The sequence below is a fragment of the Populus nigra genome, chromosome 17 (genome assembly GCF_951802175.1).
Source record: "Populus nigra chromosome 17, ddPopNigr1.1, whole genome shotgun sequence".
NCBI lineage: Eukaryota > Viridiplantae > Streptophyta > Magnoliopsida > Malpighiales > Salicaceae > Populus > Populus nigra.
In genome coordinates this window covers 2,697,422-2,710,900 of record NC_084868.1, presented here as the reverse complement: position 1 = coordinate 2,710,900, position 13,479 = coordinate 2,697,422, and the positions used below count along the sequence as shown (strand labels likewise).

The following is a 13,479-nucleotide window of genomic DNA, read 5'->3' as shown; positions in this document are numbered from 1 at the left end:
AAAGATTATTTTTTATTTAAAAATTATTTTTTAATATTTTCAAATTGTTTTAATGTTTTATATCAACAATAATTTTTTTTGAGAAATATTATTTTAATATATTTTTAAATAAAAAACATTTTAAATCACAATTATTATTATACTTTGAAACACGTTCTACACCTACACCAGTCAAATGTTTCTTTTGCAATTAGACAAACGCCTTCGGTACACACTCACCATTCTTTTATGAGCACTAACACAAATCTTCCTTGCATATTTGTATTAAGAAAAAAAAAACTAAAGAAGGATTAGAGATTCACTGTGAACACAAATTCATGGAACTGTAGATTTTAATAGTATAATTATATTTTTATTTTTCGTTCTTAGACAACTGATTTGTTTTAGGAAGGTGTTTTGGATTATTTTTTTTGTCTTGCTCATCCAACTTTTTTTCCTAGTACACATATTCCCACATTCTCCTTTCTTTCATTTCACGCTTCCTTCCCTGCTCCTCCCTTTTTTTCTCTCTCTCTTTTTTTTTTTATGATTGTTAGATTTCTAGGGTTTACAGGATCCCTAACTCACTTTTTTCTCCATTCTCTCTTATGACTGATTTATATTGTTAAGCTTTTAGGGTTTATGGTTCAAGGCCAGACCATAAAAAGTGGAAGAAGCTATAACAAGAGAGCCACACTAATTAATGGGTGTGACGATGAATGACGATGATAATTCAATTGCCTTTTCTCTTCACCGTATTTAATTTCTTTAATTTTCCCAAAAAATAAGTCATAAAAGAGATAAAAGAGTCCAGTGGTCTCGGGAAATGCACCACCAAGACCATGGCTTTTAGAGGAAGGACCAACACCCATATATAAGCATAGTAAAACAAAATTGGTGTTCATACTTTTTATAAATATTTTTCCTTCTTTTCATGATAATTTACCGATCAATTTAGGGTGATGGTTTTTATTTGACTTTCTAACCTTTGTCTATGTATTGATTTTCTAAAAACATGTTTTTAAACCATCACGAGGTACTGTTGAGCTGTGAGATAGCAGTTGAAGATTGTATTCTGTTACAGTTGGTTATAACCAACGGGAATCTTGTATAGATAATACCCAGCTAAGCTCATGTATAAATAGCAACGATTACAAGCAAATAAAGACACAAAATAAGAAATCATTCACTTACCCATTGTTTCTCTTCTCTATTCCTCTCTTCATTATTCTTCTCTGCAAATCTTCTTATTACTTCAACCATATTCTCTGTCTCTTCTCAACATATGGTATCAGAGCCATATCACTAAAATCAAATAAAGAACATCAAGAAACTGAGTTTTCTTGAAAAAGAAAAGCAAAGCAGAAAAGATCAATCAATGGCAACAGAATCAAACAATTTTGTGCAGGCAGCAATACCAAGATTTGATGGTCATTATGACCATTGGTCTATGCTCATGGAGAACTTTCTTAAGTCCAAAGAATACTAGAGTCTAATAGAAAAAGGGATTGGTGCAGCAAAAGGAGAAGGAGTGCAATCAGCAGCACAATCAGCAGCACAACAAAAAGTAATTGAAGAAGAAAAATTGAAGGATTTAAAGGTCAAGAACTACCTATTTCAAGCCATTGACAGAACCATCATTGAAACTATACTCAACAAGGAGACTTCAAAGGCTATCTAGGATTCCATGAAACTGAAATATCAAGGATCCACCAAAGTGAGACGTGCCCAGTTACAAGCACTTAGAAGAGAATTTGAAGTTCTTGGCATGAAAGAAGGGGAAAAAGTTGATGAGTACTTTACAAGAACATTAACTATTGCAAACAAAATGCAAGTGCATGGAGAAAGTATGAAGCATAATGTAATTGTTGAGAAAATTTTAAGGTCAATGACCTCAAAATTCAATTATGTTGTCTGTTCTATTGAAGAATCTAATGATTCTTCAACCATGTCAATAGATGAACTTCAAAGCAGTCTCCTAGTTCATGAACAGACGATGCAAGGTCAGAAAAAAGAAGAGCAGGCTTTAAACATTACTAATTTAGAGAAAATAGGAAGAAGAATTGAATACAGAACTGAAGGGAAGGAAAGATTTCATGGTGGTTTCAGGGAAAGGGGTCGAGGAAGGGGAAGACAGCCCTACAACAAAGCCTTGATCCAGTGCTACAATTGCCAAAAACTAGGACATTTTCAATATGAATGTCCTGTTAGAAACAGAAATAACAGGAATGCATATTTTGCAGAAGTAGATGAGGAAGAAGAGATGTTATTAATGGCCTACAAAGATGAAGGGGATCATGAAGAAGCAAAAGAAGAAGTTGTATGGATTCTTGACTCAGGTTGCAGCAATCACATGTGCAGCAACAAGGAATGGTTTTTTGAATTTGATGACAAGTTTAGAAGAACTGTAAAGCTTGGAGACAATTCAAAAATGATGGCTATGGGAAAGGGACATATCAAGCTAAACATCAAAGGAATTACACAGGTATTCACAGAGGTATATTTCATACCTGAATTGAAGAACAACCTCCTGAGCATAGGCCAGCTGCAAGAAAAACAGTTAGCAATTCTTATCAAAGATGACAAATGTAGGGTTTATCACCCTAAGAAAGGTTTGATTATGCAATCTCAAATGTCATCTAACAGAATATTTCCCATACTTGCTACTGTGATAACTCCTATGGCTAGTTGTCTACAAGTAACATCTGAAGATGTCACCAATCTATGGCACTGTCGATATGGGCATCTAAGCCTCAAGGGGCTGAAAACCTTAGTTTCAATGGAGATGGTCAAGGGTTTACCTGCACTGAATGACTCATTAAAAATCTGTCAAGATTGTATGAAAGGAAAGCAGCATAGAGAGACATTGCCAAAGAAAAGTCTGTGGAGAGCATCCAAGAAACTACAACTTGTCCATGCAGATATTTGTGGACCCATTTCACCACAATCAAACAGTGGGAAAAGGTACATAATCACTTTTATAGATGATTATAGTAGAAAAACTTGGGCATATTTTCTATTACACAAATCTGAAGCACTGTCTATATTCAAGAAATATAAAGTGAGTGTGGAAAAAGAAAGTGGTGAAAGAATCAGTTGTTTAAGAACTGACAGAGGGGGAGAGTTCACCTCAAGTGAATTCAATGATTTTTGCAGCACACATGGAATCAAGAGACAACTTACCACAGCATACACCCCACAGTAGAATGAGGTTGCAGAGAGAAAGAATCGCACCATAATGAATATGGTGCGCAGCATGTTGTCAGGGAAGGAATTACCAAAGCAATTCTGGGCAGAGGCTGTAAATTGGTCCATCTATGTGATAAATAGAAGCCCCACCACAGTTGTTCCCAATACTACTCCTGAAAAAGCTTGGAGTAACAGGAAGCCTAGTGTTGAGTGTTTCCGTGTGTTTGGATGTGTGGCTTATGCTCACATACCTGACAATCAACGCAAGAAGTTAGATGACAAAAGTTTCAAATGTGTGTGGTTAGGAGTAAGTGAAGAGTCTAAAGGGTACAGACTTTATGATCCTGTGGGAAAGAAAATCATCACTAGCAGAGATGTAGTATGTGTGGAAAATGAAAAGTGGGAGTGGGACAGAAGTGCAGAAGAGTTGAAGCATAAAGAGTTAGAATGGGCAGACATTAATGAGGAAGAAGACAGTGAGATCAGTGGAGGTTTTGAAGGTGTAAACAGTCATCCTGAACATGCTGATGGTGTGCACAATGATAACTCATCAAGTAGTCTTGTAGACAGTCTACCTGATGGAATATCACAGAATGACAAGCAAGAAAGGTGCAGAAGAAAACCAACCTGGTTAACAGATTATGTGACTGATGAAGCACTATCTGAAGAAGAAGAAGAGGGAGGACATAATCTTGCAATGCTCATCTCTACAGAGGACCCTGTCACATTTGAAGAAGCAGTCAAAAGTGAAAAGTGGAGAACAGCAATGGATACAGAGATAAAGGCCATTGAAAAGAACAATACATGGGAATTAACTGTCCTACCAACTGAAGCAAAACCTATATGAGTGAAGTGGGTATTCAAGACCAAATTAAATGAAGAGGGAAAGGTGGACAAGCACAAGGCAAGGCTTGTGGCAAAGGGGTACTCCCAAAGACAAGGAATTGACTATAATGAAGTATTCGCACCAGTAGCTAGGTGGGATACAATCAGAACTATCCTAGCATTGGCAGCTCACAAAGGCTGGTATGTTTATCAGCTGGATGTTAAGAGTGCCTTTTTGCATGGAGAGCTAGCTGAAGCCATATTTGTTGAACAACCACAAGGATTTGATAAACAAGAAGAGGAGCATAAGGTGTACAGACTGAAAAGAGCATTATATGGACTCAAGCAAGCCCCTAGGGCTTGGTACAGCAGAATTGAGACTTACTTTGTCAAAGAGGGCTTTGAAAAATGCTTCTGTGAACATACATTATTCACAAAAACCAGTGACAAAGGCAGTATGCTAATTGTAAGTCTATATGTGGATGATATTATCTTTACAGGAAATAGTGAATGCATGTTTAAAGGCTTCAAAGACTCAATGATGTGAGAGTTTGACATGTCTGATCTTGGAAGAATGAAGTACTTTTTAGGTGTGGAAGTCATACAAAATGCAGAACTGATATTCATCTGTCAAAAGAAGTATGCTAGAGAGGTGTTGGGAAGATTTGGAATGGAACATAGTAATGCAGTGCAGAATCCAATTGTCCCAGGATGCAAACTTACAAAGAATGAAGAAAATGCAAAGGGTGTAAATACTACAGAATATAAGCAATTAGTTGGCAGTTTGCTATATTTGACAGCCACTAGACCCGATCTTATGTATGCAGTTGGGTTAGTCAGTAGATATATGGAAAGACCCACTGAAATGCACCTTCAAGTTGTCAAAAGGATACTAAGGTATCTCAGGGGAACTACAGAATTTGGGATTATATACAGAAAAGGGGATGAAGGAAAACTAAGAGCATATGCAGATAGTGATTATGCTGGGGATGTTGATGACAGGAAGAATACATATGAGTTTGTGTTTTTGCTTGGTATAGGAGCTGTTTCTTGGTCCAGTAAGAAACAACCCGTGGTGACATTATCTACAACAGAGGCAGAGTTTATAGCTGCTGCATCCTGTGCTTGTCAAGGAGTTTGGTTAAGAAGAATTCTGGGCAATATTGGTCTTGAACAAGTGACTAGTACAGTGATCTATTGTGATAATAATTCTGCTATAAAACTTTCAAAAAACCCAGTACTATATGGTCGAAGCAAACACATAGATGTCAGATTTCACTTCCTAAGGGATCTTACAAGAGATGGGGTTGTGGAACTAGTATACTGCAACACACAAGAGCAAATTGCAGATATCATGACGAAACCACTAAAGCTGGAGGCTTTCTTAAAGCTAAGGGACAAATTAGGCATGGGTATGATGCAAAAATTGAACTAATCGATAAATTAGTTCAAGGGAGGATGTTGAGCTGTGAGATAGCAGTTGAAGATTGTATTATGTTACAGTTGGTTATAACCAACGGAAATCTTGTATAGATAATACTCAGCTAAGCTCATGTATAAATAGCAACGATTACAAGCAAATAAAGACACAAAATAAGAAATCATTCACTTACCCATTGTTTCTCTTCTCTATTCCTCTCTTCATTATTCTTCTCTGCAAATCTTCTTATTACTTCAACCATATTCTCTGTCTCTTCTCAACAGGTACTCAGTTCTCTCTATTTGTGTTTTTAAGCCCGAGGTTAACAAGTTTTAGTTAAAAGACCTTCAATTCTGTGTAAGTTCATATTCATGTATTATTTTGATTTTATTAATTTTATCAATGATTTCATGATATTATTAAATCCTCTATAAAAATCTCTTGATGATGGTGCAACTTTTATAATTCTTATATTGATTTTACTTATCTGATCACAAAAAGTGTGACTTTTTATCTATCTTTATCGATTTTTGCTTGCATCATACTTTAAATTAAATTGTGTGAATTTGTTTTAAGCCAACATGCATAGGTTTGGATTATGAGATTCTAAATTGGCTACAGTGTTCATCTTCCATGCTCTTTAAGCAATAACACATGGTAAACAAGCTTTTTTTTTTAAATTAATGTGGGTGTTCGGATCAGCTTGTGCGCACTTTGACTAATCTCACATGCTCTGAAGTTAACGATCATATAAGCCTCCAATGACCCTAAGATTTGTGAGACTCAAATAAGTGACTTTTAAAAAGTAAATTTAGGACCTAACCAGTTGATTACACCCTTCAGGATTCATTTCTTTATTTTCTTAATTCTATATGTTATGATCACTGTTTTTTTTCTTTTAAATTACGTACAATGCTGTAAAAAAAGATTAAGATGAGAAGCATTGAAAAAAGGAGAAACAAATAGGCGCATTCACTAAGTTCTTACAAAGTTATGACATGTTAATTGCCATAGTAAATATGTGTGCTCCCAACTCTAAAACAAAGAAACTAGAACATCAGTTGTTTCTTCTTCTTTTTAATTGTTCTAACTGTTTAATTTTTATTATGAATTCATTGTTGATCATCATTGATATAAATTTCATGTTATATTTATGTTTGTTTCTCTCTCTTTTTATATTTTTATAGGAAGATAATATAATTGAAAGAATTTATTGACTAATTCGTAGCTAACATGTAATCCATGAGAAGGTAATGAAGTTAACTTTTTTTTTTTTTTAAATTTTAGTGAAAATGATAAGATGCTTAGTCAATGTCATTGTTATATTCAGAGGGTTAATATTCATACCAAATATAAGCTAAGCGAGTAAGATTTATTATTATGTTATTTATTTATTTTTGGGGTTTTTAATATTGATGTTAGGGAAGATTGATATGTTTGTATTTTCATAGAAGGAGCTTTAGTTGTAGAAGCGGAATGAGAGGAAGAGTAAGGAGAGTTTTGAGCTATCATTTGCTAATGATTTTTTAAAATGAAAGTGATGAAGATGAGGGTGAAAATAGTCTGAAATCACATAGTGTTGCATAGAAAGTTATTTACTTTGTTTGTTGATGATGAAGATACAAAATGTTATATTTTTTTCCCTTAAAGTTTAATATTTTATACTTATTTAATGTCTAAATATACTTATTATTTTTATATTTTGATTTAGGATCTAAATGGAGGCGTTAAGGGCAAAACAAAGCTAATTTGATAATTTTAAATAATTTCAACACAACTTCGTAATTTGGATATAACTCTCTCATCTGAACTTTGATCGAGATGACTCAAAATGTTATGAAACCTAAGAAACATATACATGTTTTGAGTATTGATAGATACTAACTACATCGAGGTCAAAATGCTATGGAACCCTTAGGAACAAATTTACACCTATATTGCCAACATGCTGGAACGTTTTTGGACATGCAACTTTATTACGATTTGATTTATTTTCAGAAGCTTTTAGACTTGGTGCATTGATTTCAGCTGAAAACATCATTTTTTTTGTTATATTAGAAAACAAATAGCAATTAAAAAAACAAGAGATAAATTTAATATATAAAAAAACAATCTAATCTAAAAGGATGAAATTAAAAATAAAAATAAATCAAAAAAAAATTCAAAACAATTAAAGATTAGTTAAAAGAATAAGGACTATAATTGAAATAAAAATAAAATGAAAGGACACATAAATTTTTTTTTTTTGGCAAGCGAGCATCTCAATGCCATGAAAGAAGAAAGAAAGGCGAAGAAAAAACTTGATTGCCACCAAACCATCGAGAACCACCATACAATAGCCAGCCCAATAAAAGCATCGCCACTCATCGAATCCGGTGACATGGTGATCTAGCATTTTTGGCCACTAAAGAATGTTTCATACGCCGCTTATTAAGAGCGTGTTTGGCATTGTGGTTGCGGGTGCTTTTCAAATAACTTTTCGTACCAAAATGCATGCCAACGATGTTTTTTTATTTTTTAAAAATCATTTTTGACATCAGCACATCAAAACGATCCAAAACGTACAAACCATATTAAATTTTAGCAAAAAAAAAAAAAAAATTTCAAATTTTTTGGGAACGCGGCCGCAGCCGCGTTCCCAAACGGTACCTAAATGTGATGGCTACTCCCCACATGCAAGCACATTATCTCAAGATGCCTTGCAATTTTATTTTTATTAATTTTATACATTTTAAAAAACCAAACTAACCTTCATTCGTAAAAATGAGGAGAAAACGTTCGGAAAGCCCTTAGATGGTAGCATATAAGATTTTGTTCATAAAGGCTTAGAAGTAATTAAATTGTATATTAAAAATCAATTTAAGAAAAAACCCTTCCATGGTAGTCTAAAAAATTGTGGGTTTGATAGTAATTATATTGGGCAACCAAATACAAAATAACCAAATAACTCTTCAATGAAAGTTATTTTTTGTCTTTCTTTTAAGGATATTATAGTATTTGCACTATTTATTTTTTGTTTGAAAATCAAAATCTAACCAACAAAAAATAACAATAATCATTAAATCCCTATGCAAAGATGATCCAACCCCTCAAACCAAGACTATTTTTTTATGAGTATTTTTTTATGAGTAGAGGGGAGAATAATTATTTCACTATAGTTTTCCATTGTGATCTATGTTTATTAGTACATTGAAATGGCCATGCCCTTCAAAGTTTCTTTTAATTTTGATATCATTTAAAACTTTTAATGAAAACTCTGGACCACACTATTTAATTTTGGTTCCAAACTTTCACATTAAGGGGCATTAGATTTTTTTTTTTCCCTCTGCATTTGCATCAACATGAAGCATTCTTGCTTGAATTCCAAGATGGCTTTGTGTAATCTTTTCCATGGAATTCTCCTTTTATGCATGAGCTTCAGCTCGGAAACTGCTACAGCAGCTACTTTTTCAAATGTGTCCGATCGACTTGCTTTACTAGACTTCAGGAGACTGATAACTCAAGATCCACACAAAATCATGAGTTCATGGAATGACTCAATCCATTTCTGCAATTGGGTTGGTGTTTCATGCAGTTCATCTAATGGAAGAGTTGTAACTTTGAACCTGGAGTCTCAGAGTTTGGTTGGCTCTATACCGCCTTCTGTAGGAAATCTTACATATCTTACAGGCATCAACCTGCGAAACAACAGCTTCCATGGTGAATTTCCTGAAGAGCTGGGTCGTCTATCGCGCTTGCAGCATATCAACGTCACCTTCAATTCCTTGGGTGGGAAGATTCCCGCTAATCTCACTTACTGCACAGAACTTACTGTATTTAGTGTTGCTGTCAACAAGCTTACTGGGGTGATTCCACACCAGCTTAGTTCATTGACAAAGTTGGTCATCCTGGATTTTGGAGGCAATCACTTTACAGGAAGCATCCCATCTTGGATAGGGAACTTTTCTTCTCTCTTTGCTCTGTCACTTCCACTGAATAATCTACGAGGAAGCATACCAAATGAACTTGGCCAGCTAACTGGATTGGGTTATTTTCAAGTTTATGGCAATTATTTGTCTGGTACGATTCCAACTTCAATTTTTAATGTTTCTTCTATATACTACTTCTCTGTTGCTCAAAACCAGCTGCATGGACAGTTACCCCCCAATGTAGGTGTGACTCTTCCTGCCTTGGAAATATTTGCTGGGGGTGTTAACTATTTTACAGGACCCATACCTGTATCACTGTCAAATGCTTCTAGACTTCAGATTCTTGATTTTTCTATAAATGGTCTCACTGGAACTATTCCCAAAAATCTAGGAATCTTGAACAGTTTGGTTAGACTCAATTTTGGTCTTAACAACCTAGGAAACAGGGAAGTGGATGGTTTGAATTTTCTTAGTTCTTTGGCCAACTGCACCAGCCTAGAGGTGTTAGGTCTTTCAGAAAACAATTTCGGAGGAGAATTGCATAACTCCATAGGGAACCTTTCAACCCGGTTAAAAAGTTTACATCTAGGACACAATCTGATCCATGGAAACATCCCTGCTGAGATTGAGAACCTAGTTAACTTGAACCTCCTGGGATTGGAAGGTAACTACCTGACTGGCAGTGTTCCAGATCTTATCGGGAAGCAGAAGAAATTAGAGGCTTTGCATTTGAATGTCAACAGATTCTCGGGATCAATCCCATCAGCCCTTGGTAACTTGACCAGATTGACCAGGCTTTTCTTGGAGGAAAACAGATTCGAAGGAAATATACCTTCAAGTCTCGGAAACTGCACAAGTCTGCAAAATCTGAATCTTTCGAGCAACAATCTGAACGGAACCATACCCGAAGAGGTTCTTGGTCTTTCATCTCTCTCAATTTCTTTGGTTATGTCTAATAATTCCTTGACTGGTTCCCTATCATTAAAAGTAGGTAACCTACACAATCTCATGGAGTTGGACATATCAGGAAACAAATTGTCAGGTACAATTCCTAGTACACTCGGCAGTTGTATCAGTTTAGAACGCCTTCATTTAGAGGGGAACAAGTTTGAAGGGCCGATTCCAGAATCTTTGGAGACTTTGAGAGGTTTGGAAGAACTAGATCTGTCAGAAAATAATTTAACTGGGAGGGTCCCTGAATTTCTCGGCAGGTTTTCAGTTCTCAGGCATCTCAATCTTTCTCACAATAATTTAGAGGGGGATGTGTCAAGAGATGGTATATTTGCAAATGCAAGTGCCTTCTCAGTAGTTGGAAATGATAAGGTCTGTGGAGGTATCCCAGAATTGCATTTACCCCCATGCTCCAGGAAAAAACCCAGAGAACCTCTTTCCTTCAAGGTAGTAATACCAGTAACAATTGCATCAATATTCATTTTTGTTCTATTGTGTTCTCTGTCAATTTTTTATATCAGAAGAAAGTTACCAAGGAATTCCAACACACCTCCCCCTGAGGAGCAGAAAGTAGGTATTTCATACTCGGAACTCATAAAATCAACCAATGGATTCGCTGCTGAAAACTTGATTGGTTCTGGAAGTTTTGGATCTGTATACAAAGGAATTCTTTCTGGTGAGGGAAGAATTGTTGCGATTAAGATTATGAACCTTCTTCAGAAAGGTGCTTCAAAAAGTTTCATTGATGAATGTAATGCTTTAAGAAGCATAAGGCATCGTAATCTCCTGAAGATCATCACTGCTTGCTCGACCGTTGATCATCAAGGTAATGATTTCAAAGGTCTTGTTTTTGAGTTCATGTCTAATGGCAATCTAGACCAGTGGCTACATCCAACAACTGAACAGCAATATCGAACCAAGAAATTGAGCTTTACTCAAAGACTGAATATTGCCATCGATGTTGCTTCTGCATTGGATTATCTCCATCACCATTGTGAAACCACAATCGTTCATTGTGATTTAAAGCCAAGCAACGTGCTCCTTGATGACGATATGACAGCCCACGTTGGTGACTTTGGATTAGCTAAATTCCTTTCTGAAGCATCCAAGAATCCCTCTATAAATCAATCAATTTCTGCAGCTTTAAAGGGTTCAATTGGCTACATCCCTCCAGGTAGGGGTCTTAACCTGACGAATCATCTTGAACTCATGATTGCTAATTTTATCCCTAAATCGCAACTACTTTTGCACAACTCTCTGCTGAAAAGTTTTGTATCCTTTAAAAAACTTGCTAAAATCTATGAAACAATATTCTTTTGTACATTACAGTTCATCTGCTTTGTTTATCTTAGTGTCTAAATTAGAATTGCATTTGAATCTCTCAAAATGATAGTATACTGCCACTTGCAGAGTATGGGATGAGAAGCGAAGTTTCTGTACTTGGAGATATTTATAGCTATGGAATACTACTGCTAGAGATGTTCACAGGAAAAAGACCTACCGATGACATGTTCGAAGGTGATCTAAATATTCACAAGTTTGCTGATATGGCTTTCCCTGGCAATGTCATGGCTATCATTGACCCATCGATGCTAGCTGAAGAAGAGATTTATGAGAATGAGGTAAATGAACATGGCATAGAAGAAAGAGCAATAATACTCGATAATGATTTTCAAGTCAACAGGACAAGCAACATTGAGGAATGCCTGGTGTCTCTTATGGAAATCGGACTCTCATGCTCTAACAAATCACCTGGGAAACGAATGGCGATGAACATAGTTGTGAATAAATTGCAAGTAATCAGAGATTCATTCTTTAGATCTATTAACAGGTTAGGTAAGAATGTTGCTGTATATTTTGAATGAACATAGTGTGAACTCGTAGCTTAGGCTGGACTGTCAGCTTAGTTATTACGAGGTAAAAAACTCTTATGTTGTCATTATATTTCTACCACTATGTGATATTGCTATGTGCCTGACTATGATTGGCGCTATCCAAGGTTCATCCCACTTTAGATTTCCTCACTATGATAATAATGATCCATCCACTTGCTTTTATTAAGGGTGTTGTTACTTATTTTTTATCATATAAAAAATCAAGAAAAATATAGAAAAAAAAATCAAAATATAAAAGGATATACATGAAAAAAATTTAGAAGATTGTTCAAGTTGGTGGTGAAGAAACAAAATGACAAGTGAAAAAGTTAGAGAGCCATAATGTATAAGATTGACAAAATTGGCAATCCAATTCTAATTGACAAAGGGCCCTATTAGTGAAAATATTTTTGTTTGAGGGTAAAGAAATACAAATTTGAATAAGTAAGGATTCAATAAGAATTTTGAATGGCTTAATTAATCTTATTGAGAACTTGATTGCAAGAAAAATTAATTTTTTGAGTCAATTTGGGTGTTAATTGGAATAAATTAAAGTCTAGGGACTTGATTAGTTTTTTTAGAGGTTTAATTAGATGAATTAGGGGCTTAATTGTAATAATATTAAAGTTTGATGGGCAATTAGAGACTTGATTAAAGAAATCTAAAATCAAGGACTAAACTGAAAAAGACTTGAGATTGTATGGGCTGAAATTGACCAAAATATGAGCCAAATTGAATTAAATTGAAAGTTTAATAGTCAATCAAGGGTCCAATTGCACAAATCAAAAACCATAGGCCAAAATGAAAATGGCGATGAACTTTGGGGATGATGATTGAGTTTGATAAGGGTGAAATTACATGATATTTAAAAGCTTGGGAAGCAATTACGAGCGCAATTAAAGGCAATTGGAAGAACAGAGACTAAAGTAAAAATATTTCAAATCCCAAATTAAAAACCCTAATTTCTAGGGTTTAACCTAAATGACATGTTGTTCGGCCACTGTTTAGCTTCTTCTTTGTCAATTTTGGTTGATCGAGTGGACACCTTCAAATGAATAAATGTGGCGTTTCTGACCACCTCTAGGACTGTAATCACCACTATTCAATTGAGAAACACCCCCTTTACAAAGATCAGCTACTCTCATCAAATGTTTACATTCTATTTTCTTTAACGAACTCAACAACATCTTATCCCTGATCCATCACTGTATTTTAAATTCTCGGCTAATCGAGTTGGAACCTTTAAATGAATAAATGTGAAACTATAGACCTTCAAATTGAGCAAAAGTGGATCCAATTGAAAGGTATGCTTCACTTCTACCAAGTTTAGGTG

At 35.1% G+C, this 13,479-nt stretch overlaps 1 protein-coding gene and 1 long non-coding RNA gene across 2 annotated transcripts; one reads left to right on the top strand and one right to left on the bottom strand.

The window, feature by feature from the left end:
• Positions 1–1,016: 1,016 nt before the first annotated feature.
• LOC133677168 (uncharacterized) lies at positions 1,017–1,651 on the bottom strand. The gene is made up of 3 exons (XR_009835705.1): positions 1,592–1,651; positions 1,174–1,284; positions 1,017–1,054 (listed from the first exon to the last, which is right to left on the bottom strand). It is a non-coding gene; the product is annotated as an uncharacterized LOC133677168 (long non-coding RNA).
• Positions 1,652–8,730: 7,079 nt separating this feature from the next.
• On the top strand, positions 8,731–12,286 carry LOC133677188 (probable LRR receptor-like serine/threonine-protein kinase At3g47570). Its single transcript, XM_062099058.1, has 2 exons — positions 8,731–11,446; positions 11,683–12,286. The coding sequence occupies exons 1-2, from the start codon at positions 8,755–8,757 to the stop codon at positions 12,135–12,137; spliced, it is 3,147 nt and encodes a 1,048-aa protein (XP_061955042.1). The 5' UTR covers positions 8,731–8,754; the 3' UTR covers positions 12,138–12,286.
• The last annotated feature ends 1,193 nt before the right edge of the window (positions 12,287–13,479 follow it).